Source organism: Nothoprocta perdicaria, unplaced genomic scaffold (assembly GCF_003342845.1).
Source record: "Nothoprocta perdicaria isolate Ctin4 unplaced genomic scaffold, notPer1 scaffold_14, whole genome shotgun sequence".
In the NCBI taxonomy this organism is placed as follows: domain Eukaryota; kingdom Metazoa; phylum Chordata; class Aves; order Tinamiformes; family Tinamidae; genus Nothoprocta; species Nothoprocta perdicaria.
Window position 1 is genome coordinate 3,770,251 of NW_020454538.1, and position 26,423 is coordinate 3,796,673.

Here is a 26,423-nt window from a genome sequence, read left to right on the forward strand (position 1 = left end):
GGCCGCGAGGGGCGCTGGGGCTGCCCCCGCTTTGTGCCCTGGGCCGCGGGGCGCCTCCCGCGCGGGGCTTCGTGCGGCCGGGGCTTTTGTTCGGCGCGAGCGCGGGCCGCGGCCTCGGGCGTGCGGAGCCCCTGGCCGGGGCGCGGCCCGCCCGGCCTGGCTCGCGTGAAGCGTCCCGCGCTCGGCCTCCGTTTCCGCTGAGGCTGGCGTAGCGCCGGCACAAACGGGGAGAAAAGGGCCGGAAGGGCCTGAGCAGCGGAGGAGGGGAGATGTGAGGGAGCGTGGTGGGCAAAACGTCAGGGAACGGCAGCGCGGGGGCTCGTGGCACACGGGGCGTGCGGTGTGCGCCTGCACGGAGCCCTTCCTGAATCCCAGCCCCTGGGAACAGGGTGTCCCGCAGCGCAGGTGCAGGTGAGACGCCCCACGAGCGGAAACGGGAAGGGAGACCTCCAAGGCGAAGCCTGCGCTGTTTCCTTGGCTAAGGCAGCGTGTGCTGGGCTGGGCTCCTGTGCCCTGACGTTCGGCCTGAACCTCGGCTGCTCCAAGGGTTTCTGTGGAGTATTCCTGAGGTTTGGCCTCCCAAGGCCGAGCCTAAGGTACTTAAGGTGCTCCTAGGCAGACCTGGTAAAAATGCCAACTTCTTGCTTAAACTGGTTGGCCCCAGACCGAAGCGTTTGGGAGCCCTGGACTTTTCCACAGTGGTATTGGAAAAGATTTAAGCGTTATCCTTAGCGAGTTAAAATCTTAAAAACTATAATTTAACGTGGTAAAGTCAGTCGAGTTGAATTTGATGAGATGGAGAGACTTGAAGACTTCAGTCATGAATAGGGGAATCAATATTCTTTAACCACTAATGCCAGCCTTAATTTAGAAGAGTTTGTGTACCCTTGTCAAGTAGTAACCAGTTGAGAGAAACACTGGTGGATCTAGCCCTTAAAGTGCCAGTAGAATGAACGTAAAGTAGGAATGAGGATGAAATAATGACATTAGCTGGAATCAACCTTGAACCCTGTTGTTGTGGGGAGGTAACAGTCACTAAGGCTTCAGTGGCAGGAACAATAACTGTGCAGGGAGGAAGGGGAGTGGCCTTTCCTGCTTGCGGGTCATCCCCCAGTGATGCAATAGAAATCCTACAAACCTTAGCAGCATTTAGTGGCCTGGCAGGTTGGGCTGGCTGTTTCTTGCATTTAAAAACTAGTGTCCTCTTTTTAATTTCATATGTTTTTTTAATTTCAAAGTCTACTTCCTGGATTTTTGAATTGGCATCTGAGCATTTCTTGTATCCAGCTTTGAGATGGTTGCTGCTGATTCCTGTGGTCACAGTGGGAGGAGGACCCTGTAGACCTTGTTACTGAATTTGGACTATTCAGAGCTGTATAAAAGCTGTTTTTAAGTTGAATGGTCACTGGGTTTTGAGAAGGTTTGAGGAATCTTCATTGATGATATTGATGCCTCTCAAGATGCAAAACATAGAGCTGCTTTGTTCATTGCTCTTCTTGAACACTGTTGCTTTGCTTTGCAGTATTTTAAGAAACCTACTTTTACTTAGCTCTTCCTGTCCGTTCTTGTATGTTGCAGAACTAAATTTCAGTGAAATTTCCCTGGTAAAATGTGGAAATCTCTAGCACCGTGGAGGAGGTTTATTCTTACAAGAAAAAAGTTGCTGGATTGTAAGAGTCCTTCCATGGTTGTAATATGACCTAGCAGTTTGGTTTGCTTTGAGAATAACTCCAGTGATTTGGCAGGTTCCTCAGTACTAGTGGAAGCCTATGATGGTTTTAGGGTCACTTAACAATTTTGGACTCCTCTGTGCATATCTGTTCTTTACACTTCGTTCTTGTGAAGACATTCACAAAACTGAGATTAAGCTGTGAGTCTTCAGCATGGGATGGAGCTCAAGAGTGTCTGAGTTGCTCGTGGTTTCAGTTGCATCTGTTAGATGCAGATGCTCAAATTCAGGTAGGATTGGAGACCCTTGCAAATGAAAAGGTGGATGTGCTACATTTAAGTGCTGTCTTCCATGATGTTCCTGCATGCCCTCTGTGCTCTGGTTTTCAAGGGCAAACCAGGCATGGTCTTACTTGAAGAGTTTGTATTCCCTCTTCTCAAACTTCATTTAGGTCAGTAAAATCATCTTCCCAAGAATTCTGGTGTGGCTGACAGAAAAGCCTTGTTTTCTTCAGGTGAAATGCAACATAGAGCTTAAGAGCAGTAGAGTGAAGGGAGCGTGTGCAGCTTGTGGCTGGGTATAGGATGCTGAGGGGTTTTCCAGGTGAATCTTTTCCTAAAGAAGCAGGAGACTGAAGGTCAATCACCTTGTTCTCTCTCATATAGAGCAACCTGTGTCTTGGTCTTGCTCACTCTAGGTGAGTACTTGAGGCCATTTGCTGTCATTTCCTAGAAAAACTTTGAGTAACTTTACCCAGAAGTGCATATTTTAAAAGCATTTCCTGTCAAACATTGTGGGAATCTTAATACCCAAACTGATTAAGTTCACATTTATGGGGTTTCCGTCCTGTATAACAATCTCAGTTGGCTCCACTGTGACCAGCAGCTGTGAAACTAATAGCTCACAGATTAATTGCACTTTTCCTAGATGAATTTTTAATGCTGAATCTGTTAAACTTTCACTTAATTCTGGTGCATAATTGAGTTGTCTGACTAAAAAAAGAACGTTGCCTTTCTGTTCAGCATTTTGGATTTCTGTGGCAGTTTCAAAATGAAAAAAAATGTGAGGAAAAATGAATGCACGCTGTATAGCTTTAAACTATGCAGCGCATAGTTACTAGGCAGTAAATGCATTTCTGTCTTTCAGTTTGGTAGAGGTACCAAATTTACTGTGAATATTCTTCAGGCCTCTTGTTTTAATTATTTCATGGCTCAGTGTTAAATCACTTGCTTTAAGATGCATTAAGAAGCATAGGAAAAGATTAAAAGAAATAAAAACAGTATAGCTTGCTTTAACTCAAGGTTAAAATTAGCAACCAATGTTGCCCCATCCCACTGTGTGAGCTCAGTGTTTCCTAAGAGTCTCATAATTAGTTCTGATCCTCCTAACTGAAATAGTTTTGTCATCTCTCCTCTTCTCCACCTACCCCCCCCCCCAAAAAAAAAGCACAACCAAAATGACAACAAAGGTGGGAGCAGAGAATTCCAAACCTGTAAGGTTGTGTGATGAGGAAAGCTTGGATGATCTTTGAAATTTATTCAGATGACTTGTAAACTGACCAGGATATGCAGCTAGGTCAAATCTAACATTCATGCAAGTCCTCTTGGGCTCATCCAAGTCTAGAGAGAGAAATTCATTTTTTACTTCAGTAGACAAACTGAAGTAAAAACCTAAAGTTTTGGGAAGACAGAGTAAACTCAGCAGTGCTCAGACATGCTTATCCTGGAATTTAGGAAGATTATATCCATGGTTATGGGTTTAGCTCATCCATCTCTGCGTCCATGGTGCTCTTGTTATGTTTTGCCTAATGCCTCTGCTGCTCTTGCTTGGAGAAGACCAGTTACCTGGAAACTCACGGGCAACCTGACATTCTTGTGTCCTGACTTTGAAGCCATAACCTGCGACTGGCTTGGGGGACCCTGTGGCATTCTCTTTCTGGGACAGCTCTGGTTATGGCCTCTAATACCAGTCTGGTATAACTGAAGACTGCTCTGCATCCACAGCTGTGCCTATAGCGGTGAGCTAATGCTCCTGTGTCATTAAGGGCTTGGGATGGCTGGTGTAGTCCAGCAGCTTTATCACGAAGGCTTGTGTCCCCAAGTAACTTACGTACATCTTCCTGGTTACCTGCCGAGGTTTGCTCTACTGCACCACAAGTGACGTGTGCCTGGCTCTGCGCCCTGTATTAAAGCAGGGTGCTGGGCTCCTGCTGGACGCACGATGCTCTCCCCTGGGTTAAGTGTAAGGTGTGAACGCGGATGCTGTGTCAGCTGCCCGGCTAGTTCTCAAGGGGGATGAGATGAAAGGCACCGTAGAGGCAGCGTTGGTCCTGGGGATGGGGCTCGCACGCTGATGCCTGCTATGGAGGAGATGCTGGACAGTTGTGTCCTCTTGCTCTGTGGGAAGTTGCTGTTCCATCTGTCTCCGAACTGGCCTTTCCATGCTACACTTGCTTTAGATTCCTTTCCAGCTGCTGAGCTCTCACGTTGGAATCGGGACATGGGCTGGAGGAAGGAGAACTGCTTATCTGTGATTCTTGTTCTGTGAAGATGACTCCTATGACACCTTGCCCAATTCTGCCCACACTGACCCTCTGTGGGAGATGTTCCTATTTTTGTTGTTGTTGTTGTTGTTCTGTTTTGTGTCTTTCTCTAAATGAAACCTAATTGGGACTCCTTAGTATTTTTCTTGCTTACAGTTAAACTGGCTTATTCTGTTGTCTACTTTAGGGAATGGAAAAGGAGACTTCAGATCTGTCCATAGATGTGTGAGTTTAAGCTGCCAACCAACCTCTGGGACTTCCCATCTAGCTCTGGACAGGAACTAGTTCCTCAGGAGTAGGAATCCATAAGAGTGGGTGTATTTAAGAGAACAAGAGTGGCAGATAGGTAATCTTCTCTCTTCTTTCCTTATAGGTTTGGAAGAACAGCATTCTAAGATACAGAGATCTGGACTTTTAAAGTGTACTGTCTAAAGAAATATAAGGAATTGAAACTTATTGCTTCCTTGCAGTTTATTTTATGGTATTTGTGCCTCTTGTTCTTTCTGTAGTTTTAGATCAAGAAACACCATGAGTACAGTAAGTATTTTACTAATTAGTATTTTACTAATCAATGCCAAACTGATTGTCGAACTATGTGGTTTTATGGTATCTCTATTTGTCTTTTTCTTTGAGAATTTGTAGCAAATGTACTGTAAGAGTCCATGTAACTTGTGTTCTGTGCTGCTTGTTTATTTTTTTTTAATCTTTCTGGGTACGAGCACTTTTTTCAAAAGTGCTTTCAGTGTGGGTAGACTCTTTAGTTCAGAGTGGTTGAGGTAGTTGGCAGGAAGCTGCCATCTGAGATACGTTTGAGCTAGTCTTCTCATTGGCAAAGCCATCCCACCTGTTTCTCCTTTGTGTCTCGTTTATGAAGAGATTTGTAGTGATGTCTTTTCCTTCACATGAGGAGCGGGAAAGATCCATCCCACAACTTTATGCATGAGACAGCCTCTTAGTGAAGTGTTTTATGTGTCTTTGCTGCTTTCCTTGGTGCTGCAAAAGTAAGGTTGATGTTTATGTTACTTCTAAAGCAAATTCTAAGGCTTTGTTCTCTCTTAGACTCAAAGAAAGCGCCGTGGAGGAGCAGTTAATTCTAGGCAAGCTCAGAAGCGAAACAGGCTGTTAGCATCTACCACAGAAATGGCTTCAGAAGCAGAGCCAATAGAACTTGAAGAAAGTGGTAAGTGCCCTTTTTTACCTGGGAAGAGAATAGTTTGCTTCTGGAGTGTTGGGCTTAACTTGTGTTTGTACCAATTGCAAAGCCTTTGGAAGGGCAAAAAATGGAAACCTAGTTATTTTTACAAGTGCCTGGTGAGGACTGTGTAAACAATCAGCTTATTGACAGCTGTGTAAGTTTGTTCCTGAGATGCGATGCATTGGCCACTTGTGCTAGATGAGTTAACAAGAGTGGTACATGAGTGCTGCCTGGTGGCTGTCTGGCCTGATGAGGTGGGAGGTGCTGCAGCTGCCATTGCAGATAGTGGCAAGCTAAGTATAGTAACTCCCCATTTTTAGGGTGATTAAATGGTTGTTGTTAGTCATGCTCATGCGAAAAGTATCAGCATTCTAGAGGCTTTTCTAATCTTCTAGATATTTAAACCATCTGCTAAAATCTTAGGAAAGGTTAAAAGTAATTGTTGGGCTCCAGGTAGTCATATGGCTTTTGTATTTTTTTGAGATCCATTTGAATGTAAAAGATGTAAGATGGGAACATTCACAGCAAAGCACTGGAAAACTATGTCTAATATGACTTATATTGCAGTACATAGTCTCCAAATTAGACAAATACTCTCTTGTGTTTTCCCCAGACTATTGACCTATGTGAGGAGATCAGCTGCTCTTTCCCTGTTGAGGAAAGCACTTAAGTGTAGCATATAATCCTGAAGAGGAATAGGGCACGGATTGAACCACACCTCAACTTGTTATATGGTGACAGTTCATTTTACTCTCCAAACTCTGATGTTGATTCTAACTTTGTGTTTTTAAGCTGGTGAAGAGGTAGTAGATCTCACATGTGAATCTTCGGATCCTGTAGTAGTTGATCTAACTCACAGTGATTCTGTTGTGGTAAGTAGTGATCTTCTCTAAGTTGTCAGATTCATTCTGTATTGTGCTTACTGGTAGAATTTGGCTTTAGAGCCATGCTAAATATTCCGTGCTTAAACTTGACTTGTCAATACATGAAACTCATGTGCTACAGGTCAGTACAGAAGCTTTTGGGAAATGTTACTTCACGGAGTGTTCTCAGGCACAGCCACCTGTTTTTCTTATGTTCCCCAGGAGCTGCAGATCTGCCTCTGTACTTTTTTTTTTTCAGTGCCTGTTTTTACAAGAATTTAGACTAGAGGTGATGACTTTTTTACTGTTGACACGATAATAAATGTTGTGTAGGGAAAACATTTGAGAATATAGGCCCCTTGCTTGAAGGTACCTGAACTGTACAGTGGCCTTGTTCTGATACTGCTTTTGGGGGTTTTGAGCAATGTAGCTTTTTAGACCATAGTCTAAATGTAGCTTTTTAGACCATATTTAACCTATATTTAAAGATTGTGCAGTGAAAGTAAACAGATGTATTGGATGTAGAAGTAAGAACAAGCTTGAAGGCTCAAGGCCGGCAAGATTTGCCTTTGTGTTATAGTTGACCAACGTCTGAGTTTCCAAAGCTCAGCTTTTGGGTGTCTTCTGACATTAAAATAGCCCAACTGAATTAAAACACTGGTTTTATTAATACTTTGGATTCATGTTCAATTCTAAAAGGACCTGTGAAGACATCTATTAATATCATTTGCAGATAAAGATCTAAAATAGAATATTGCTCCAAATACTGGGAAATGCATATACCAGACATGGATAACATGAATAGATAACATTTAAAATGGAAGTATTAAATGTCAAAGATGTAGGCCAATGATGTAAATAAAAACTGAAGGAGACAACAATTAAGTCGTTAAGTTAACAAATATGGGGTGTTTAGCTCAAATATGAGGTGTTAGCTGCAATGCCGATGTAAGGTACTCCTGTGACTGCAGTGCCCAGCACAACTTAGCTGATTATGTTAGAAACTAGTTCGGTTTTGTGCTCTGGTAAGTTCTCAACAACCAACTAACCAAAAAAGGAACCATGACATTTCTTTGTTACTGTGTTTCACTTTTTAAAGCAGATCAGTGTTTGATCTAGTCCATGTTGCTATTTATAGCTTCAGTGTCTGGAGCCAGAACCAGCAAGAAAAAGCTGGAATACAGGAGGAATGTCACATGCTGGAGCTACACCTGAGGCTTTATAAAGGAGAGAGAGAGGCCTCAAACTTCATGTATAACCCACAGTGCCCTACCTCCAGTTCCACCACTGTGTTCAGTGGAATGACTGTTCTCAGCAGTTGTTAAGCTAGTGGGATGTGTTTATGGCCGTGGCACCCAAGCTTGCCCCTTTGGCAGTGGGAAAGAAGCTCCTCAAGCCTAAGTCAAACTAGGCCGTTGATGTTGTGAGGTGGGGAGTGTTTAAGGTGATACCAATTAGTATTAACACAAACTGATGATCATAGGATATCACTTTGTTGTTTTGATGAAAAATGGTAGGAATAGTAAATAAGCTCAGAAAATAACTGATTGCCTTGTAGTTCTGCTCATGCAAAGAAATGAAATGGGGGTTGCTTAGCTGGTATTATTAACGGTTGGGGTGCATGCCAAAATGTAATTTTGTTTTTCTTTTCTCTTCCTTCCCGTATATATTACTGCAAGATTGTAGAAGGTGAGTTGACGCTTGACACAAGTTCTAAATGCTTTTTTTGTAATACTTTTTATAAGGTAAGCTAGCTGACAATCTGTTGACCAGTGTCTTTATTTTCTTTTTACTTTCCAACATTTACTTGAGCATCATGGATTGAAACTGGATTTACTTTAACATCATCTTTCCACTTCTGCTTTCTTGCCAGTAGGCTAGAAAAATGGATTCAATCTGTGTTACATATTTTATAAAATCTATAAAAAAACATCAGAATACTTTTCTTATTTTCCAGATGTAGAAGTTGTGCGAGCTCCAAGTTGACAGTGATATTAATTAGCACTTCTAGCAATGGAGTGTGTGCTTTGAATAAGAAAATGTTAAAAGGTTTTCTTAGCCTATATTACAGGGAAGGAACTAAAGTGGAAAGAGAATGAGAGTCGTAGCATTCACTTTCATTGTCTAGTCTAACACTTTCAAATCTAGTACTGTGAAATATTTAAAAAATTCTGCTTTGTGTTATAGCAATTATTGAATAGGCATGAAAAAATCAATCCTTTACACCTTTCAGGTCTTATTTTTCAGGCCTTGTTCTGATTAAAAGATCTGAAACTGTCTCGTGTGTTGTTTATTAGCTGTATTCTTGGAGGACATAATCCATTTTGGGCTCTGAATGAGAGGAGCAAGGGAAAACGCAGTGCTGGTATTAGCTGAATGCTTATGCAGAAGGAACTTTTAATTTTGTAGCTGCTTATGCAGTACTAATTGGTCAGTGCTCGGTTATTATATGAACACTAGAACTGCAAAAAAAAAAAGTTTTTATGTAATTTCTAATAGTTAACAAGCAAACAGAAATTCTTCAGCCTTTCATATTAGAAACCGGGCAATAAGACTGTTTACGTTCTTTCTCTACTCTTATCTTGGGCATTATGAACTCCATTTCCAAGTTAGGGTAACTTCCTTCTAGAGAAAGATGATGAAATGTCATAGGGAGACAGCTCTAAAGAAGTTGTAAATATCTTACACTTTTCCAGATAGTGTGTTGGGTGTGTGGGTGTGTGGTGTGTTTTTTTTTTTTTTTTTTTTTTTTTTTTTTTTTTTTTTTTTTTTTTTTTTTTTTTTTTTTTTTTTGTTAGACTCATTTTGTTGAATTACTTTTGTGTGAGGGACAGAAGGAGAAGGACATTTTGTTTTGGCCTGGTAACTGGATAGAGTAGCAAGAAACCAAATACAGCAACTGACTTATTTAATTTTTTAGGCTTAAGTCTGTCTTTCAGAACTCTATTGCTTCAAACGTTGATCATGACAGCTATTTATTTTAAACTTTGGTAATCAGAACAGGGCTGTTACGGAGTGCCTGTGCATGTAGTGAATAATCCCTGGGAGCCGCAACTGGCTGCTGGAAAATTGTTTTCCTACCCCCATGCACGTTTCCCCACCCCTTCCTAATCTCATGCCATGTTTCTGTCTACTTTTACACTTTTGCTTCTGTGCCACTTGGGAGAGGGTGTGGTTTTTTTTTTTTCTCTTTTGTGTTTTTAAAAAAAATTCAGTTTTGGTGGACATCTTTCTGGAATTCATTAGTGGTTGTAAGTTCTTAGCAAAGCATAAGAATGAGATTGCTTTGCTTTGTAGTGGAGCTTTACTGACAGCTAGTGATTAGATTGTTTCTACTTAAGTGTATCTATGCAAACATAGAGTGTGTGAGATCATGTTTCAGCTATTTGTAGGGTGACCAGAGCAAATGAATAATTATGTAACTGAATGTTCCTAATATTTGGAAACAGCCTTAGTATTTAGGAAACTAATTTGTTTAGTACATTTAAAATGTGAACAGTTGAGGGCTATTTTTAATAATTCATTTCAAGGATGTTTCCAGGGCTGCTACTCATAATAGATCTAATCTGGCAAAATTAAATTCCAGAGAATCAACGGCAAAGGAGAAATCTCAGGCTAAGAAGCCAGCGGCAGTCGGACAGCTGTGTGCTGAGCAGTGACGATGAAGATGAGCCAAGAGATAATGACGTGTTCGTAACAAACAAAGTGTCTCGAGACCTGGGACCACTGGAGGATGAAACTGCAAGTTCAAAGTATGTATTCGTTGCAACCTGATAAGCACTGAATTATTTTATACATATAGGACTAATAATATTTTTGACATCATAACTTATTCTAGATAGTTGCCCTTTTCAGGATCACATTCCAAATAATGCTAAAATAGGAATCAAAAGACAGAGAAGGACATACAATTACACATACAGCCTTCAAGATGAATGTGGGGGTGTGGCAGGGAAGAAATATTAGAAAGGCCGTATTAGTCACAGGCCGTAGTTCATAATATATTGCTTCTCCTTTTCACCCAAAAGCCTGGCAGTGGTGTTAAACACACAGATACTTTTGTTAGTGTAGATAAGGCTTGGTAAGGGAGAACAGCAGGCTGCATCCTGGCAAATTCCAGTAAATGCTCATGACATATGTACTGCTTTTGTACACATCATGTCTAGTAACTGCCCCTTGGTCCTGGAGCAGTAAGAGAGCTTCCCAAAGTGTATTTGCACACTGAGTGTGCAGATCTTGCTGCTAAGGTTTTGCTTTTGTCATGGAGCTCTTGCACATTTGTACGTGAGATGGGTATCTCGCTGTCTGCTGCAGCTGCCTGCAGAGTAAGGACTGTATTATGAAGAGAAACAGTAAATTCCTGGTGCAGAAATATTCCACGATGTTAAGAAACACAAGGTGTGTGAGACTCATTAAGTGAAATGCGGTGTGTGTGTGACTAGGGAAGGCAAAGTGATATAAACACCATTAAAGTGTTTGAAAAGATAAAAAATTTAATGATTCTAATGTAGACCTTTTGCCTAGCTCACTGGCAGCATTATTCTGTACTCCAGACCACCTTATAGTGTTACTGTTAAATGACTGTCTCTGGCAGTAAAGTAGGTTTTGAATTTCAAGTGGTATATGGCATTGAGAGACTGCAGTGTAAATGTTCCCAGTGTCACAGTGAAGCTCTGCTTTAGGGTTTCTGCAACTTCTAGCTATCACTTAAAGACTTCTCGATTGTTTTCAAGACAGTATAGAGAAGCACTTGGATATGGCTTTTTTTTTTTCTTTTTTTGACCCATCCTTAAATAAAGAGTTTAAGAACTTTATGGCTGCTAAGTGCCTGTAGCATTTTGAAATGTAGTGGGTTTAGTTGATAGACTTCCAGATTTCATATTTTTTATCTTTAAATGTATAGATAAGTGAATGAAAATGCTTAGTCGATGTAAAGATTCAGTGTCTTGTTACATCAGTCTCAAGCTTCTGTTGAAGGGGCTGCTGCTCTGTTTAGGTGAGGCTAGAACAGCTCAGTGCTGTTCCACTTAATGCTGACAGAGGAAGTACTGATCATGACAGTGCAGTGTTAGGCTACAGAATTAAATGAGACTTGAGCACGCAGAGGTTGTCACCAGTTGTCATTAATCATTGAGCCTGCTTTGCACGTGCTCTTTATGCTGCTGCATAAAGAATTTCAGTAGTGAAAATAGGGAAATTAAAGTTAAAATTGCATATGTGAGCCTAGGTAGACTTCAGTAGTACTCACTGACCTAATTTTAAGGGACAAAAGTTGAATTTTTACTCTTAATAAAAAATTACACAGTGGTGTTTGGCATGGGAGATAACATGGTAAAGCTTAGGCCAGCAGGAGCACTGGTGCTCATGGCAAGGGCCCATGGAAGCAGCTTGCAATTACCACTTAAAATAGGGTTAAAAGTGGCAGGACGCTCTCGTTCTTTCTGATACAAAGCAGAGTTTAGCACTTGCAGTTTGGTGTATTCCTTTAATGATGTCTATACGGAGCCTGCCGTCAGGAGGGTGTCTGACTCAGCATGGTAGCAGCCCCTGCCTTCTCTGAGCTGGGAATTAATTTTTGGAAGCTTCCTCATGCCACTGTGTTCTCACCTGCACGGTCCTGCTCTCTGAGCTGGGCTAGCTGCAGGGTTCCCAGGATAAAGGCATCTTGAGACCCCTGTCCCTAAACCTGCTGCTGTGCTCAGGAGTGGCGCTGGCAGGTCTGTGCAGAACTCTTGGGCTGACTTCAGGTATGAATTAGTTAAACTGACAGTTGGCAGCTGTAATATAGAAGTCATTTGTAGCTCAGCTCTGCTGGCAAACTCTGCAGAATTTTATTTCCAGCATGCACAGCATTCCGAATATAGCAAAAAACTTAACTAGGCAAGCGTAAATTAGTGAAGGTACAGACAGTGTGGGGCAGGGGAGAGTTATGTGTTAGACTTGCCAAAGTGTAATTTCTAGTGTAACACAGAACCTTTGATTTCTTCTAATGTTTGATCACTGAGTTAAAACTTAAAACTTCGATATAATTGTTTTTCTACAAACTGCATCTTCGTCCTTGTTCCCCTTCAACGTAGTAGCTGAATGAAAACTGAAGGGCAGTTTTCCTTAGCTAGGGAGACCCTAACTGCTTATTAAATGCAACAAACAGAGTTAAAGGTGCACAGGGACCTTCAAGTCAGCCAGGTCATGTTTTTCTATAGAATCCAGTGGTTGCTTTACATTCTGTATGTCAGAAATTCTCAGTAAGCTGCAGAATTAATACATGTCTGTTCTTGTTGTCTTTTCTCCCACAAGGCCTTCAGGTACCGTTAGCTGTCCCATTTGCATGGATGGCTACTCGGAGGTAAGGGCCGGGGCTGTCTGTGGGAGGGGGCCACGCTGTGCACACGTTGGGGAAAGCACAAACAGCTGCCTCCAAGGTCCAGCCTTGGCTTCAAGGCCTAAGGATTTGCAATGTGGTCACTTAATAGTGTCCAGGAATGGAAGGCACTTTCCAAGATGTTATTGAAAGATTTGAGTTCCCTGTTTTGGATATGTGCATGCTTACACACCCTCCAAGTGATGCTATGGCCATCTGCCTGCTAGGAATGGACCAGCTCGGCTCTCATAGCAAATAGCTGCTGTGGTTGCTTTTCTTCCAGATTGTGCAGAGCGGGCGGCTCATTGTGTCAACCAAGTGCGGCCACGTCTTCTGCAGCCAGTGCCTCCGAGATTCCCTTAGGAATGCCAACTCCTGCCCCACCTGCAGGAAAAAACTCACTCACAGACAGTATCATCCAATTTATATATGAGTACTGCTATTTCTCAGGACAGACTCAACTGGAATTTTGGGGGAAAAAAGTCGTGTTTTCAGTACTCTGAAGATTTAAGGAGCAACAGGTTGTACACGCATCCAAATGTAATAAAACAGATTTTTTTGAGAGTAACTTGTACATATATAAACAGCTTTTTTTATGGTCCAAGCTGCTTCTTGTTATGTCACTGGTTATGTTAAATTCGACTGTCTGTAAACTAGACCAGCAGCCTATATCAGAAATGAAGCAGCCAGTCCACTTCCTTCTACTTTTTTAATGCTTGAATAAGAGGGGTCTGAATATTTTGTTATTTCTTACTCTTCAGATTGCTCCCATCATCACACACAGATATGGAATATTTATCTTTCAAACAGATAACACCTTGCAGTTTCATTGTACTTCCATTTTTATCGTGTCTCATGCTCATTCCATATTGCTTTTTGTTAAATCATCTTTGCCCACATAGTATAAGTTCTGTAGCAATTGAATATTTAATCATCAATCACTATTGAACTGACAACCAGGGTAATGCAATAAAGTAACCTGCTGTTAACCAGCAGCTGGGGTTTTTTTAAGCAGATGGCTTGAACATGTCGATGTCTATGAACTCCATGAGATGTAAAGTGCAGAGCCATATCACAACATGTACAATGTGAAAATATTTCTTGGAATATTTTAACTGCTAAGATTCTCTCATTGGAATTACAATACTGAGTTTATTGTCTAACATGATGAAATGGTCTCTTGGGTTTACTGTTGTTCTGTAGCTCGCTCTCCTTATAACTGAGGAGAAAATAGTCTTCTCCAGGCTTGCTCGTGATGAATAAGCAGCAAATTGTATCCTTTGCTTTTGTCAGCTGAATACCAAACTACATAGCAGATGATTTTACCCTATCAGGTGTACCCAGCGCAATGCTTAAGGCTCCGTGTGTTCACTTGACTCTTTCCTTCAGTCACTCTACTGACACCTGACTGGTTTTAGCCTGGTGTATAGGCTTAATAATTGCATTACCAGAAATTTTAAAAAAATGAGGCTTTGAATGATAGTTTGAATGATAATTTGGTAGTAATGTTGACTTGGAAGCTTTTTGAAAGAGAAGTTTAATCTCCCTTTGCCCCAGAAGTTAAAATGTGTGTCTCTAATTGGAAAAAAAAGTCAACTACATAACTTGGGTGAGAATTGGGCCGCTAAAACAAAGCAGGCTTATGCACTGGTACCAGTTAACTATTTTTTTCCCTCCAGGGCTGAATTCTAAGTGTCTCTTCTAAACCTGTTGTGGCACAAATCCCCAAGCTGATGGGGAGACCCCAATGGGCCAACACAAAACAGGATTATAATAATTAAATGTAGGTGAGATGATTAAAACCAGTATTTTATGGTCCACATATGTAGTAGCAGCATTTGTGGAAGTTGAAATTCAGTCTGGAAAACAGTCCAAAATTAAACTGCCACTTTTGCAAATTGGTTGAAGATGAAGGCCATTAGATAGTGTGCCTGTGCTCAGTGCAACACACCTGTGGGATGCCTTTAGTTAACCTTGCTGATATCTGCTATATTGTGGCTGAATTTGCCTAGGGTTTGGTAGGAAGCCTTTAATGAAAATTTTCTGATTAGCTGTTTCAAACTCTCGACTGATGATTGAGCCCAGGTGTGAATTTCAATCTACAGGGGTGTTTCTGGGTGTAGTAGTGCAGGAAGGTCTCGTTCCTTAGAGGGCAGCCCAAGAAATGCAGCATTTCGCACCCAGCTCTGGGCAGCTTGGGCTTAGCCTTGTTACCACGGAAGGGCAGGCTCTGCATGCGAGCCGTTCAAGACAGAAATGTTCAGGAGCCCTGTGCTTCCCTTTGGCCGTGTAAGCTAGAGGCAAATGAAGTCTTAAAATTAGTCTTAAAATAGGACTGTGACAATGCAGGCTGTGAGTTGTGTCCCAAAAAGATGATAAAACTTAGTACTAAAGATTGCTTAAACCATGTGAAGAGAAGCAGCCAGATGTAAAACTGCCTAGATATTTAAGGGCCACGGAAACATGTTCTCCCACCAGCTGGGGGCTGAAAAAAAGAAAAAGGAAAAAAGCCCCCCAGCTTCTGGCCAGTTTTCCTGAGGAGGCTACGTACCATAGGGAAGGTGAGATTTAAGGGGTTACGTCTGGGGGGACCGTGGGGAACATGTTCCTACATCTCCGTGTACTAACTGTAGCCTCAAGTGACTTTGCACAATTCCCTCCATGTAAATATCACTTTATAGTTTGGGTCTCAATAAATGTCTTAGATATCACAAACTATAAAATACTGAAGGAAAAAAAAAATTTTAGGTTTGTGTACCCTGTGAAGTGCCACAAATTTTGTGCATCTCAAAACAAATTTTAAGCTCTCAGTATGACAAGGAAAAATGCTACCATTGCATTATATGTTTATAAAAAGCAAAGACAATATACTTGATTTCCAGTGATGTTTTAGTATAACAGATGACATTGACAAGAACCGATAGATAATATAAAGATTTTTTTCATTATGTAAATGTATGTCTTGCTGTATATAGTTCAATTTTTCCTGTATTTAATTGTATTCATGTCTGTACGTCACATCTATGTTGGACTCTACCAGTAGGCAAACAATTCTTTTAACAGGTGCAAATAAAACTATTAATTTGATGAAGTGGAAGTTCTCTTTCTTTTCCTCACCCTGTAGCAGCTGTGGGAGGGAGGAATTCCTATTGCAGCAAGGCTTTGGCGTTCATGTGGTCGTGGATGTGCAGGGGCCGTGGGCCAATGCTGCTGGGGGAGCAGGTGAGCGGCTCCGGGGGGGAATGGGGTGAGGGCAGGCGCCTAAGGGTGGGAGCTGGGGCTCGTGACTGATAGAGGTTGTTTTGGAGATGTGCAGGGTGCTGTGATGTCCATTGCTGCCTAGTTGTTGGCTCTGTTTTTGTTGTAGCTACACCTCAGTGGAGGAACCAGCGTGCTGGAGAGGAGGATGAGCGTGTCAAGCGGAGAGCCAGGCCTGTGAGCGTGTGAGCATCGGGCCCCAAGCTTTTGTCAAGTTCTCCACCTTGCAGAGAAGAAAGAAAGTGTCCAGGCTGGCCGTTTATATGTGTAAGCAATTTCTAGAGCGTGTTAACGAGGATGAGCTGTATGCACCGCATTGCATCAGAGCCCTCCTTGGTATTTATTCAGCTGGCCTTAAATGTGTCATGATGGACCTGAACAGCTGTCATGTAAATGTATAATTTGGAATTATGTTGCTGCTAATAAAACCCGTTAGGTGTGTATGGCTGCTATTGATCTCCCCCTGCAGTGGAGTGATGCCTTTCAGCATCTTCTAATTGCAGTTTTCTTCTCGCTCCCCAGCCCATCCTGGCTGTGGCTCTGCCAGCAGGCAGATGCTCTGACTTTCTATGCAGGCGAGTAAATACATTACGTATTGGGTAACCTTTCATGCTGAGTGTTTCCTGTAGGGCTCTCTTCTGACCAAAGATGACTGGGGAGCTCATGTGAAATGCTGCTGTCACCTGCAGGTGATGATTTGCAGCTTTAGTGTGCGAGGAATCTTGCTTCTCGCTGTTAAATTCCAGCCTCTCTGAACTGTTGGAGGCAATAAGGAGGAGAAAAAAAAATGAAGCTGAAGGAAAAAATCATGCCTATTTAGCTTTTTGTTTGTTTTTTCACAATGAACTGTGGCAACCTGTAAGCTTCTGAACTGTTGCTTGATCCCAAACTATTATGGTTATTTTTGTTTAGTTTGGCTTCTGTATGAAGGTGCTTTGGAATAATAGAGCTGACCTCCTCTCCCACGAGGCTCTTCAGAAAGCTCCCTGTGTCGGTTCTCCACTGGACACGACCCAGTGCAAGAGGTCTTCTGCTTCCCACGTCCACCAGCTCCTCCTGCCTCTGCTGAAACCGGTCTGACCTGACTTCTGAGCTGCTCTGAGGGGCCTTGTTGCTTCAGTGGAACCCTCTCCACTCAAAATAGCAGATCCCTTGGAGGAAAATTGTGACTCGCCACCAGCTTTGGCACTGCTGTGGAGTGAAACCGGTAGGCATCACGAGACACTTTAGGGCTGTTTCAGGTTCTGCTTTTGGAGCAAGGAAAGGGGCAGTGTGAAATCCAAGCCAGATAAGCTGGGCAAGCTGAAGTAGCTCTCACTCGAGGACCATTAACAGTGAAAACCCTTAGGATTTCCATCATGTTCTTTCAGAAGTCCCGAATGCTGCTGTGTTTCCTCTCTGAGGGTCCTGCGGAGGCAGGAGGGACAGGAGCATCTCGTCTTGGGCTTCCCAGGGGAAAAGATGGGCATTTCTGCTGAGGAGAATCTGTTATGCTGTGCCCAGGTGTAGCCTGGGGGCTCTTTTCCCTGACCCCTTTCTCTTGGAAGGAATCCTACCAGCCCCTATTGTGCTATATAAATCTGTATGAATCCTGTTGTTGAGGATGTGTAGCATAAATGTCCTGTGACCCTGGCTTACAGGGGAGAAGAAACACCATTATTTTGTATTATATGTAAAATCTACTATATTTATACTACCTCCCATGTAGCTCTTCTTGCATCTCTTGATTTGCAACTCCATGACAAGTGGGCACTTCATAACGGGCCTGATTAAGAGCACACAGATGCCGGTGGAAAGCAATCCGTAAATTAGGCCTTAAGCTCCGGCCGTTGTGAGGAGGAGGAGGTGCCGTCCTGAGGGCTCCTTCCTCACCAGCCCCTCCATAAATCCCACACGAAGGTGCCCTCGCTGCAGGGTCGGGATGAAGCTGTGGCTCTCCTGGGGGCCGCAGCCCCCACACGATTTCCCCATAATGATTTATTAGTGACCTGGAGGATCATAGCTTATTTCTAACTAATTCAGCAATCAAAATGTTCAACGTGCTTCGTGCCTATGTTTGTGCCTGCTTTCCTCCTTCCCTCTGCAGTGCCCACAGATGAATTTTTAAAGTTGCCTAAGGTGAAGGTTTAAGTCATTTACTTAACAAGGCTCTTTAAGAGCTGCTTTTCCAACCTGCCGAATTGCAGGATGGTTCTAATTTGTTGACGTTTCCCAGCAATTAAGAAAGCGGCTGCTGCAGCTCGGAGCAGGAGCATCCCGCGGCATGGAGCGCCCGGATCAGGCCCATGGTGCCGGAGCCGCTCGGAGCGACGGGGTGGTGACGGAGCCACCTCCAACGCAGGCGTCTGCCTAGCAGCAGCGCTTGGAAAAGCTGCTCCCGAGTCCCTTCCCTTCCAGCACGTGTTTGGAGTCTCCCAAAGGTCTCTCTTGGCCTGTTTTCCAGCTGTGCCAAGGGAATCACAGCATCTTGGGAATGGAAAGGAAGACGGATGGTTTCAGCTGGTGTTACAGGCAGGGAAGGATAAGCTCAACACGCTGCTGTCTATGTGATACGTGGTGGGTTTAACTCAGCATCCCTACCTGGCCAAAGTGCAGGATTTTAGGGGCCTAAAAGGGGCCGGTTGAGCCTTGGCGAGTCCTCAGCCCCGGGCTCAGCGGGTGCTCCGCTCCCGCAGCGCCCCCGGCCGCGTCCCCCTGCCCGTGGGTGGCACCGAGGTGGCCGTGCCCCCACACGGGCATTGAGCACCAGCAGCAGAACTCCCCCACAAACGAGCATCTTTCTAAGTAGCCTGTGGTTTTTTTCTGTGCCTTGAGCAATTTGGAGAAATTAGTGCCAAACAGCAAATTTTGTCAGTGTTGTGAATAATTACACAGGCAATTATTAAACGCTCGTTATTGAATCAGATCATAAAGCTGGCAATTTTTGTTTAAGCCGCATGCTGATAGCGCTGCGGATGCCAGGAGGAAAATAACGGAGGTGATTAGGGATTCAAGTGGAACATATGGAAGGAGGCTGACTTTTATTTAGCCTAACAAGGGACCTGTTAGACAGGATTTAACTAACGTATTTAGTGTGTTAAAGTATATTGCAATGACGGGCCCTTTGTGGAAGGGAAGGGATCGCTCAAGGTTAATGGCTAGCAGTAAAACAGGCTGCTGTGGCTCTTCTTCAGCTGCGAGCGAGGTTTTCTTAGAAGTCATTGGTCACAAAGTACCTCAGCCCTGGTATTACTTGACCAAGGGAAGGAGGGTGAATAGATCAGCAGCAAAAATATATAACTCATAGAGGTCAGATTCAAATTAGCACCGAATGTAGTGAAAATGTATGTAAGGAAAATGCAGAAGGCCCCTGCGCTGCCTTTTCCTTCCCAGGCAGCGTGGAGGTGAAGAGCTGCCGGGAGGCCGAGTCTGGGGCCAGCGAGACGCGCTGGAGTTCGGAGACGGAGGAGCGAGTCCGTGAGGAGGTGGCCGCAGTGTGGAGAGCCGCAGAGCACCGAGCACCTCGTAATGCGGATTGCAGCCAGCAGCGACGTAGGGAGGGGAATTAAGTAACTTTGGAGAGTGCTGGAGCGCTTACGGGACGCTGGAGCGCTTAGTGGCTTCCGTGGCGCTTCCAGAGAGGCTGCGTCGCGGCCGCGGGGCGGGAGAGGAGGCAGCGCCAGCAGCAGCACCCGCTGGCCCGCGGTCCCGTCCACACCGAGCCCCTGCCGGGCCGTCCTTTGAGCCAGGGCACTCGGGAGCAGCCTGGCTGGCCCTTGTTTTACTGTCTTTCTGCCGTCGTGGTGCTGAGCGTGCCGCGGCCCCACGAGTGGCAGCGGGTTTTATTACAGCTCCTTCAAGAAGTCTGGCATTTGCCACACTCAGGCGGTGGAAAAGGGGATGGAAAACTGTTCTGACCCGGCTGGACAGCGCTCGGGTACCTGTCGTTTCGGTAGCACTGCTACTGCTCTTGGGTTGATGGGTAACACCTTGAAACACTGTCCAGCAAGGGTAGATTTCAATGTCTGACAGAAATGAGGCACGTGAGATCCAAGCGGACTGTTCAAGCTTAGGGTTTTCATATCAGACTCACCCAAAGGGAAAGCAGGAAGATGCACGTCATCTTTTTTGTTCGTTTTCTGAGGAGGCCAAGAGAAATTCATCTGCTCCACCAAGCCTCCATCGCCTGCAAAACCAAGAGGGGATAGGAAACTTCGAGCTCACTGAGGTCAGCAGAAAGATTCCAGTGAGGATGAATCAAGCTTAAACTAAATGTGGTTTCATTTTGTGGTAAACCTCTGGAGAAGAAATCCCAGGGAGAGGTTAAAAGGAGAGAATGATTTTCCTGGGATGTCCCGAGGCGGCCAAGCAGGGGCAGCCGCTGTGTCCACGTCAAGCCCTGCTCCAAGGAACAGTTGCCGTGGCAGGTGGGGAACCTAAAAGTTGGAGTCTTTGTTGGGTAACAGCAGGCACTAACGATATTTGTCACCACTACTGTGGACGGCAGTACTAAATGAGGATTAAGTGATTAATTTGGGTGTTTACAATATATGTCCAATGCTTATTCCCAGGTGCAGAGACTTAAACGACATTAGAAAGCACTCCCCATCTCCTAAAATAAATGCCCTAATTTGTCTTTATTTTTTTCTTCCTCAGCAATCTTTTGATCATGGTCCCAAGTGGGTCCTCTCATCATGCCTTGGCCTGGCTCCTCCTTTCCTCCGCAAGGGCATCTCCGGCCACTGCCTGCGTGAGGAGACGTGCGGCGCTGGAGCTCCGGCATCACCTCGGAAACGCGGCCCTCGGCAGCGCCCAGGGGACGCTCCTGGTTTGCAGGAAATGCCAAGGGCCTTGTCCTTCCCGGAGCGCTCTCCACCCACCTGATGTTGGTGCACGTGAGCCTTGACGTGGCAGCCCCTCGCCCGTGCTGGCAGACGGAGGGATGCTGCTCTGCGGAGCGTCCGAGCGCTCCGTGCTCCCTTGCTGCTGCGGTCCTGTTGCTCCAGTTTCCAAGGTGGCCCTCATCACAGCAGGGTGGATTAAACCATCTCCTTCCCTATGGCTGCCGTCCGCACGGGAAGGCCTGGGGCTTTGTGGCCTGCAGGCCCAAGGCCGGGGAGGGACACACCAGTGATGCCTGTGTTCGGCATGGGTGACAAAGCAGCACAAAAAGTAGAAAAAATCCCCAAGAGTGAAGGGCCACCAGGCCATTTGTTTCAAGACAGGGAGTCAGGCCATTTGTTCCTGCCTCCTTTTAATCCCAGGAAGGCCTCATGTTACCACCATCCTCACCCATGCACATGGACTATCCCACCACTTGCAGTAAGTGCTCATAAGGAAGGCGCCGAAAGCCCATAAATCATAGAATTCCTTCAAGTTGGAAGGGACCTGTAGAGGTCATCTAGTCCAACCCCCCTGCACATGCAGGGTCGAGGCACCCTGGGGCCCAGGCCAGGCACTTAATTGCTGCAGAGCCAGGGGCCCCTACTGAGCGCTGGGGAATTCTGCCAGAGCCGCCCTGGTGCTTGGGCAGGAGCGGGAAGGCAGCCAGGGGAGATGTGGCCGAGGGGAGAGGAGGAGCGTTACAGGCTGCAGCCTCAACGTGGCAGAGGTGACGCAGCAAGAACATCCATCGCCTGCAGCTCACGCGCAGAGGAAGCTGCTGGGGTGCTTCGGGGATGCTTCCCGTGCTGAAAGCACGGTTTGTTTGTGCTTGGTGCTCACAAGGCAGAAGAGCTGCCTGTGCCTAAGGCGGGCACGCTGAGCCTGCTGCAGAAATCATCTAGGCTAGGTTTGCTCGCTGCTGGAGCTCACGTCAGTCCTTCACCCGTCAGCATCGCCAGCTGCTAGGGGATGGAGGAAAAGCATTTTGGGGTGCAGCTCCCACAAAGGGAGTCAGTAAGGATGTGAAGAGCACAGGTGTGCTATCTCATCCCAGCAGGAAGCAAAAGGGACTTCAGGACCTCGGAAAGGACTTCCTAATCTCGAGGAGGGGAAGAGAGGAGGCAGCTCCAGGAGAAGCTGCAACCAGCTGACGTGCCAGCGCCCTCCCGTGTTTTGGCGATCAATGATCTCTATATGTTGGTGACCCCCCACCAAGGAGAGACCTGAGTGAACAGAGCAATTTGGCGACCACACAGCAGGCTCTAAGCTCCAAAGCCCACAGGCTGATTTACCGCCTTGCCTCTTGCAGGCTGCCTCGGGCTAACAAGACTGAACAATCCACAGAGAGAGCAGCAAACGGAAAAACAGCAACATCCTTCGCTGAGGATCTGGGAGGAGAAGCTCACTTGCCTTCCTGCACAACAGTGGAGGCTCCAGGAGCAGAGCTGGGTTTTCACGAAGGACCTCAGGCTGTGGGTCTGGGGAAGTGATTACATCCGACAACCACAATAAAGTGGAAAAAAGCATTAATTAGCACCTTTATCAGGTGAAGCAACAATCTCTTACAGAACAGGGTAAGTTCATGGGGAGGGGTTATTATCTATAGATGTTCAGGCTTTTCAGCTGAAGTCCTCAGCGTGCTGCCCTGTGCAGCGTGGGAGCCTCCCTGGCTCTGCTTCAATGTCCAGCCTGACTTCACTGGCCACAACGTGGGGAAATAAAAGAGCAGAAGCCCTTGCAGCTGCCGTGGTGACACTGAGCCTGGCCTTGCCGAGAGCACAGGGAGGGGTGTTCCTGTTCCTGTCATCCAGGAGTATCCTGAGCAGTAATGTGGAAGAAAACACCTTTTCTTTTTCCCTCTAAGTGTTGAGGTTCCTTCCCTTGTGCAAAGGTGACGTGGACGAGCCCACCTGTATTTGCTGGGAGGTTTTTTGAGACTATCCCTAGGCTTAGCTATAGTTCACAAGAGCCCCCCCAAAAGTGCCCTGGCTGCCCTGCCTTGGGCTGCCTTATGTGTGAGCCTAAAAACCTGAGTGAAGGGATAGGTCAGGAACTTGAAGGGTGCAGGATCTTCCCTTGGACACTTTTTTTCCACCTCTTCTTTGCAATTTGTCATTATTTCCTTACCTGGACTCACCTCGTGCTCCGCACGGCCGCTCTCTGCTGTTTCGGGCTCGCCTGGGTCCTCAGCCCTTCCTTCGACCTTCCCCTCTCCACTCGCTTCTCTTCAGTGGTGGGACTGAAGACCTAAAAACAGCATTAAAAAACTCTGTATCTTCCTTTCCTCTCTCCAACTGCTCCCTCCTCTTGTGAGGCGCAGCTTGGCAGGAATGGTTCCTTCCCTCCTGACACGGGACGCGGCAGGTTTCATTTCGCCACCTTCTGCTTTTCCTCCTCGCCCAGGTTTGCAAGGAGGAAGGTTGCATGTGAGAGCGCAAACAAACAAACCCAGAGCAGCTTCTGCTTTGCCCATGGCTGAACCCCAGCATGTCAGCAGTTCTCCACAACAGCACAAACGTGTTCTCCACAAGAGACAGCCCCTCAAGACCGTGTCCTGAACATCATGGGTTGCCACGGGCCCCACAGATGCCTTTCCTGCATCTCTTCCACCTTCCTTTTTTTATTTTCCTACCAATAATCACAGCTGTGGTTTAGACAAAGCCTGCATTGTACTAGACCTTCAAGGATAATGTGAGGTAAACGCTATAAAAACTCAACCAAGTCAGCTAGTAAAAACAGATGATGTTGCAACTCAACAGCAACACTTGGCGTTCTGGCCATTTCTGTGCAGATCATAACACGCAGTCACTGATACTCTCTGGAAAATGAGGCCACTTTTTTAAACGATGGGAGAGCAGTGACAGGGTGGGAAATTTTATTTTAACAGAGAACCTGCTTGGTGTGAACTCAAATGGAGATGTTCCCCCAAGTTACACGCAGGCCAGTGTCTTAGTGGAAAACTACTGCAGCTCCATTAGCTCAGAATGACCACGTTCAAGTTCTGACATCTCGTTCTGAGTGAAGAAGCCAGGACCTATGGCCTTTTTGTAAGGCTTTAAAAGTAACAGCACTAAGGAAAGGTTTTGTGACTGGTAGACCTGGAACGTTTATTAAACTGCAGTGAGGCAGCTATTGAATACTTTATTGCCATTTCAAAAAAAAAGAAGCTTTTAAGCTACTTTACCAAACTCTCCAGGGATGGCACTCAAACAAACGTGGTGTCAGAGCAGCATATATGGAACTTCAGTACAGGATACGAAGGAACATCATCCTATCTTAGCACAGGAAACCGATTTAATCTGGTTCACCCAGTAGCAGCCAGCGGGTAACCCAGATTAGATATTCTTAGTGCGTGGCCTTCTTTCAAGAAATAACTTTTCAGATGTCCTTCCCCTGCTATGGTTTTTAGCTTTCAAGCTGCCGAAAAGGAATTGCTCTCTTTGACAGTGCCTTTGAATCCATTCAAGCTGAATTTGCTTCCCCTTCTGAAACAAGTTCTTAACCGTTATTTCTACCTGTATATTATATAGGTAGAAAATATGCAGTTGTGTTGCATTCTTAAATGAAGACACCGTCCAGCCTAAACAGAATTGCTCGCAGTGCAGGCACGTACCCAGCAAGGTGAGCACTCCTTGAGAAGAGAAGCACAGGACTTGCAGGCAAATCCCTAGCGTGGTACATTTCTCATAGCAGCGAGTTACTTGACTGAAGCACAGGATGTCTGGAGGGTTTCTATACACCGTTTATTTGCAGTCGTGTAATGAAGTATCTCCTCTTTGCCCTAGCCTGTTTCTAAATCAGTCACTGAGAAATAAAAGAATTTGGAGAATTCTCCCATCTCCTATCTCACACGACAGCGATGAAATATTTTAAACTTTGAATGAGATGACTAAAGTGCTTCACTAGCCAGAGAGAGCTGTTGTACAGCCTGTAGAAGAAGAAGCGTGATGGGATCTCCTTCAGCGTGAGGGAAGTGTGTGTAAAGTTGTGGTAACCAAACCCAGTGACTACACGTCCCTGCTCTTCTGTTGGCACGAGCTGAGCACAGGAATGCAGGGTTTTAAAAGGAGGGAGGAGAACGTTTCTTGTTTGTCAGTTAGCCTTGTTAGACCCTGAGGTAGCAGTTGGCTAATCCTGGGGAAAATGATCTTTGAGAAAACAATTTAGGACTTGAACATTTCAGGAAGGTCTCTCTGTGGTTCAAAAGCACGTGGGCACCATCATGGAGAGAACTAGGGAGACGTGGCAGGCAGATATTCATGGAGGAACAATGAAAGATGCTGGGTTTGTGTCCAACCTGGCCAGTGTTTCCTAGGGGGATTGCGAGGCTGAGTCCATGGAGCTCCCCACCTGCACAGGGCAATTTGTCAGGAACATTTACATGGTGCTCCCTGTTGTTCTCAATAACCCCTGCAGGTTATTGAGAACATCCATCAGCACTGTTTGCGATGTCCATTCTTTCTTTCTTCCAGCCTTTTTTCCCAACAAACAGTAAGTGCTTGATGGGCAGATTCCCACTCCAGAAGGTGACTGCTTTAAAAAACAAGTCACAATTCACAACCATGCACTGATTTCTCTGTGGAGTTAAAGACAAAAGCATGTTCAAAAGTGGATGCTAAATGTGACCATAGGGATTAATTTCCGTATCGGTATACATGAACAATACAGTGAATACGATATTTTTTCTACCTCAAAATAAACAAATAAACCCACATCACCCAAAGCCCTGAAACCCGACAAGTGCAGCCTTCTGCTAACGGGTTGCACGCAGGATCCATGCAGGTTAACGAGCCCGTCTCTGCTGAAGCTGTTGTGCTTGACAACTCAGATCCTCAAGAGGCTCAGGAAACATCTCTGCCCGCCTTGCCAATGCGCAAACCGCCTCCTTGCCCTTGCAGCAGTGCCTCTTGCAAGCACAGGCTGTGCAAACACGTCAGTATTTGTTAAATCCGAGCCTGAGGTGAGGAGAGACCTCAGTCTTTGGATACCGAGGATGATGTTCTACCCCCTGCAGGAGCAGCTCTTAGCTTGCAAATAGTGCAAGGTTCTCATTCTTCATCAAATAAATTCCCTCTCTCCGGTAATTGCACGCTCTTGGAGTGATGCCAGCCACATCCAAATGTGACTTGCCCTTCAGGGAGTTTTCTTGGATATTTCCTCTCGCAGGAATGAGAGAAGCTCAGAATTATGGCACCCTGTATTCATATAAATACCATGAAATGACTGTTTACAGTGAACTGTTTATCAGTCCAACAAAAAGCCCCACTGTGCAAATGATGTGAAGCAGCTGGAATAACAGGTAGCTCTTAAAGAGCCTGCAGCTGAATCCAGACACATTAATACTTGCTGCTACGAGCTTTCCGGTGCCTCTCTTCATCTGGTTCATCTTTTTAGATCATGTCAATGCAGAAGCCTGAGCTTCTCTGATGATTCAAAGACAAGGCTTGGACTTCAGGAGACACCATGGAAATCACGGGGCACTCCAGGGGCAAGCCCAGTCGCTTCCCATAATCTCATCAAAACGAAATATTTATGTTGAAGTCAAGGTGTGCGCTGCGGTGAGGACTGCAGCCTGGATCGGAATTTCACAGCTGGTTTCAGTACCTTTGATCTTGGCCTAAGCCCTAGCCCCCAGCGCCTCGGGCTTTGAGGAATTTCACGGAGGCCAGCTC

General features: G+C 45.2%; 1 protein-coding gene across 2 annotated transcripts; it reads left to right on the forward strand.

Annotated features, from left to right (window-relative positions):
• The first annotated feature begins 4,335 nt into the window (after window positions 1–4,335).
• RNF4 (ring finger protein 4) lies at window positions 4,336–15,428 on the forward strand. 2 transcript variants are annotated; one of them, XM_026034098.1, is made up of 7 exons: window positions 4,336–4,748; window positions 5,271–5,391; window positions 6,199–6,278; window positions 7,949–7,958; window positions 9,856–10,021; window positions 12,567–12,615; window positions 12,914–15,428. In XM_026034098.1, exons 1-7 carry the CDS (start codon window positions 4,740–4,742, stop codon window positions 13,061–13,063), a joined length of 585 nt encoding a protein of 194 aa, XP_025889883.1. In that variant the 5' UTR covers window positions 4,336–4,739; the 3' UTR covers window positions 13,064–15,428. The 2 variants fall into 2 exon arrangements, with proteins under 2 accessions (XP_025889883.1, XP_025889884.1); XM_026034099.1 differs by lacking the exon at window positions 4,336–4,748 and adding an exon at window positions 5,107–5,166.
• Window positions 15,429–26,423: the final 10,995 nt, after the last annotated feature.

Excerpts from the sequence above, each read along its gene's own strand:
- RNF4 (XM_026034098.1), top strand. Across the intron at positions 5,392-6,198 it reads AATAGAACTTGAAGAAAGTG|CTGGTGAAGAGGTAGTAGAT; the intron begins GTAAGTGCCCTT and ends TGTGTTTTTAAG. Across the intron at positions 10,022-12,566 it reads GATGAAACTGCAAGTTCAAA|GCCTTCAGGTACCGTTAGCT; the intron begins GTATGTATTCGT and ends TTCTCCCACAAG.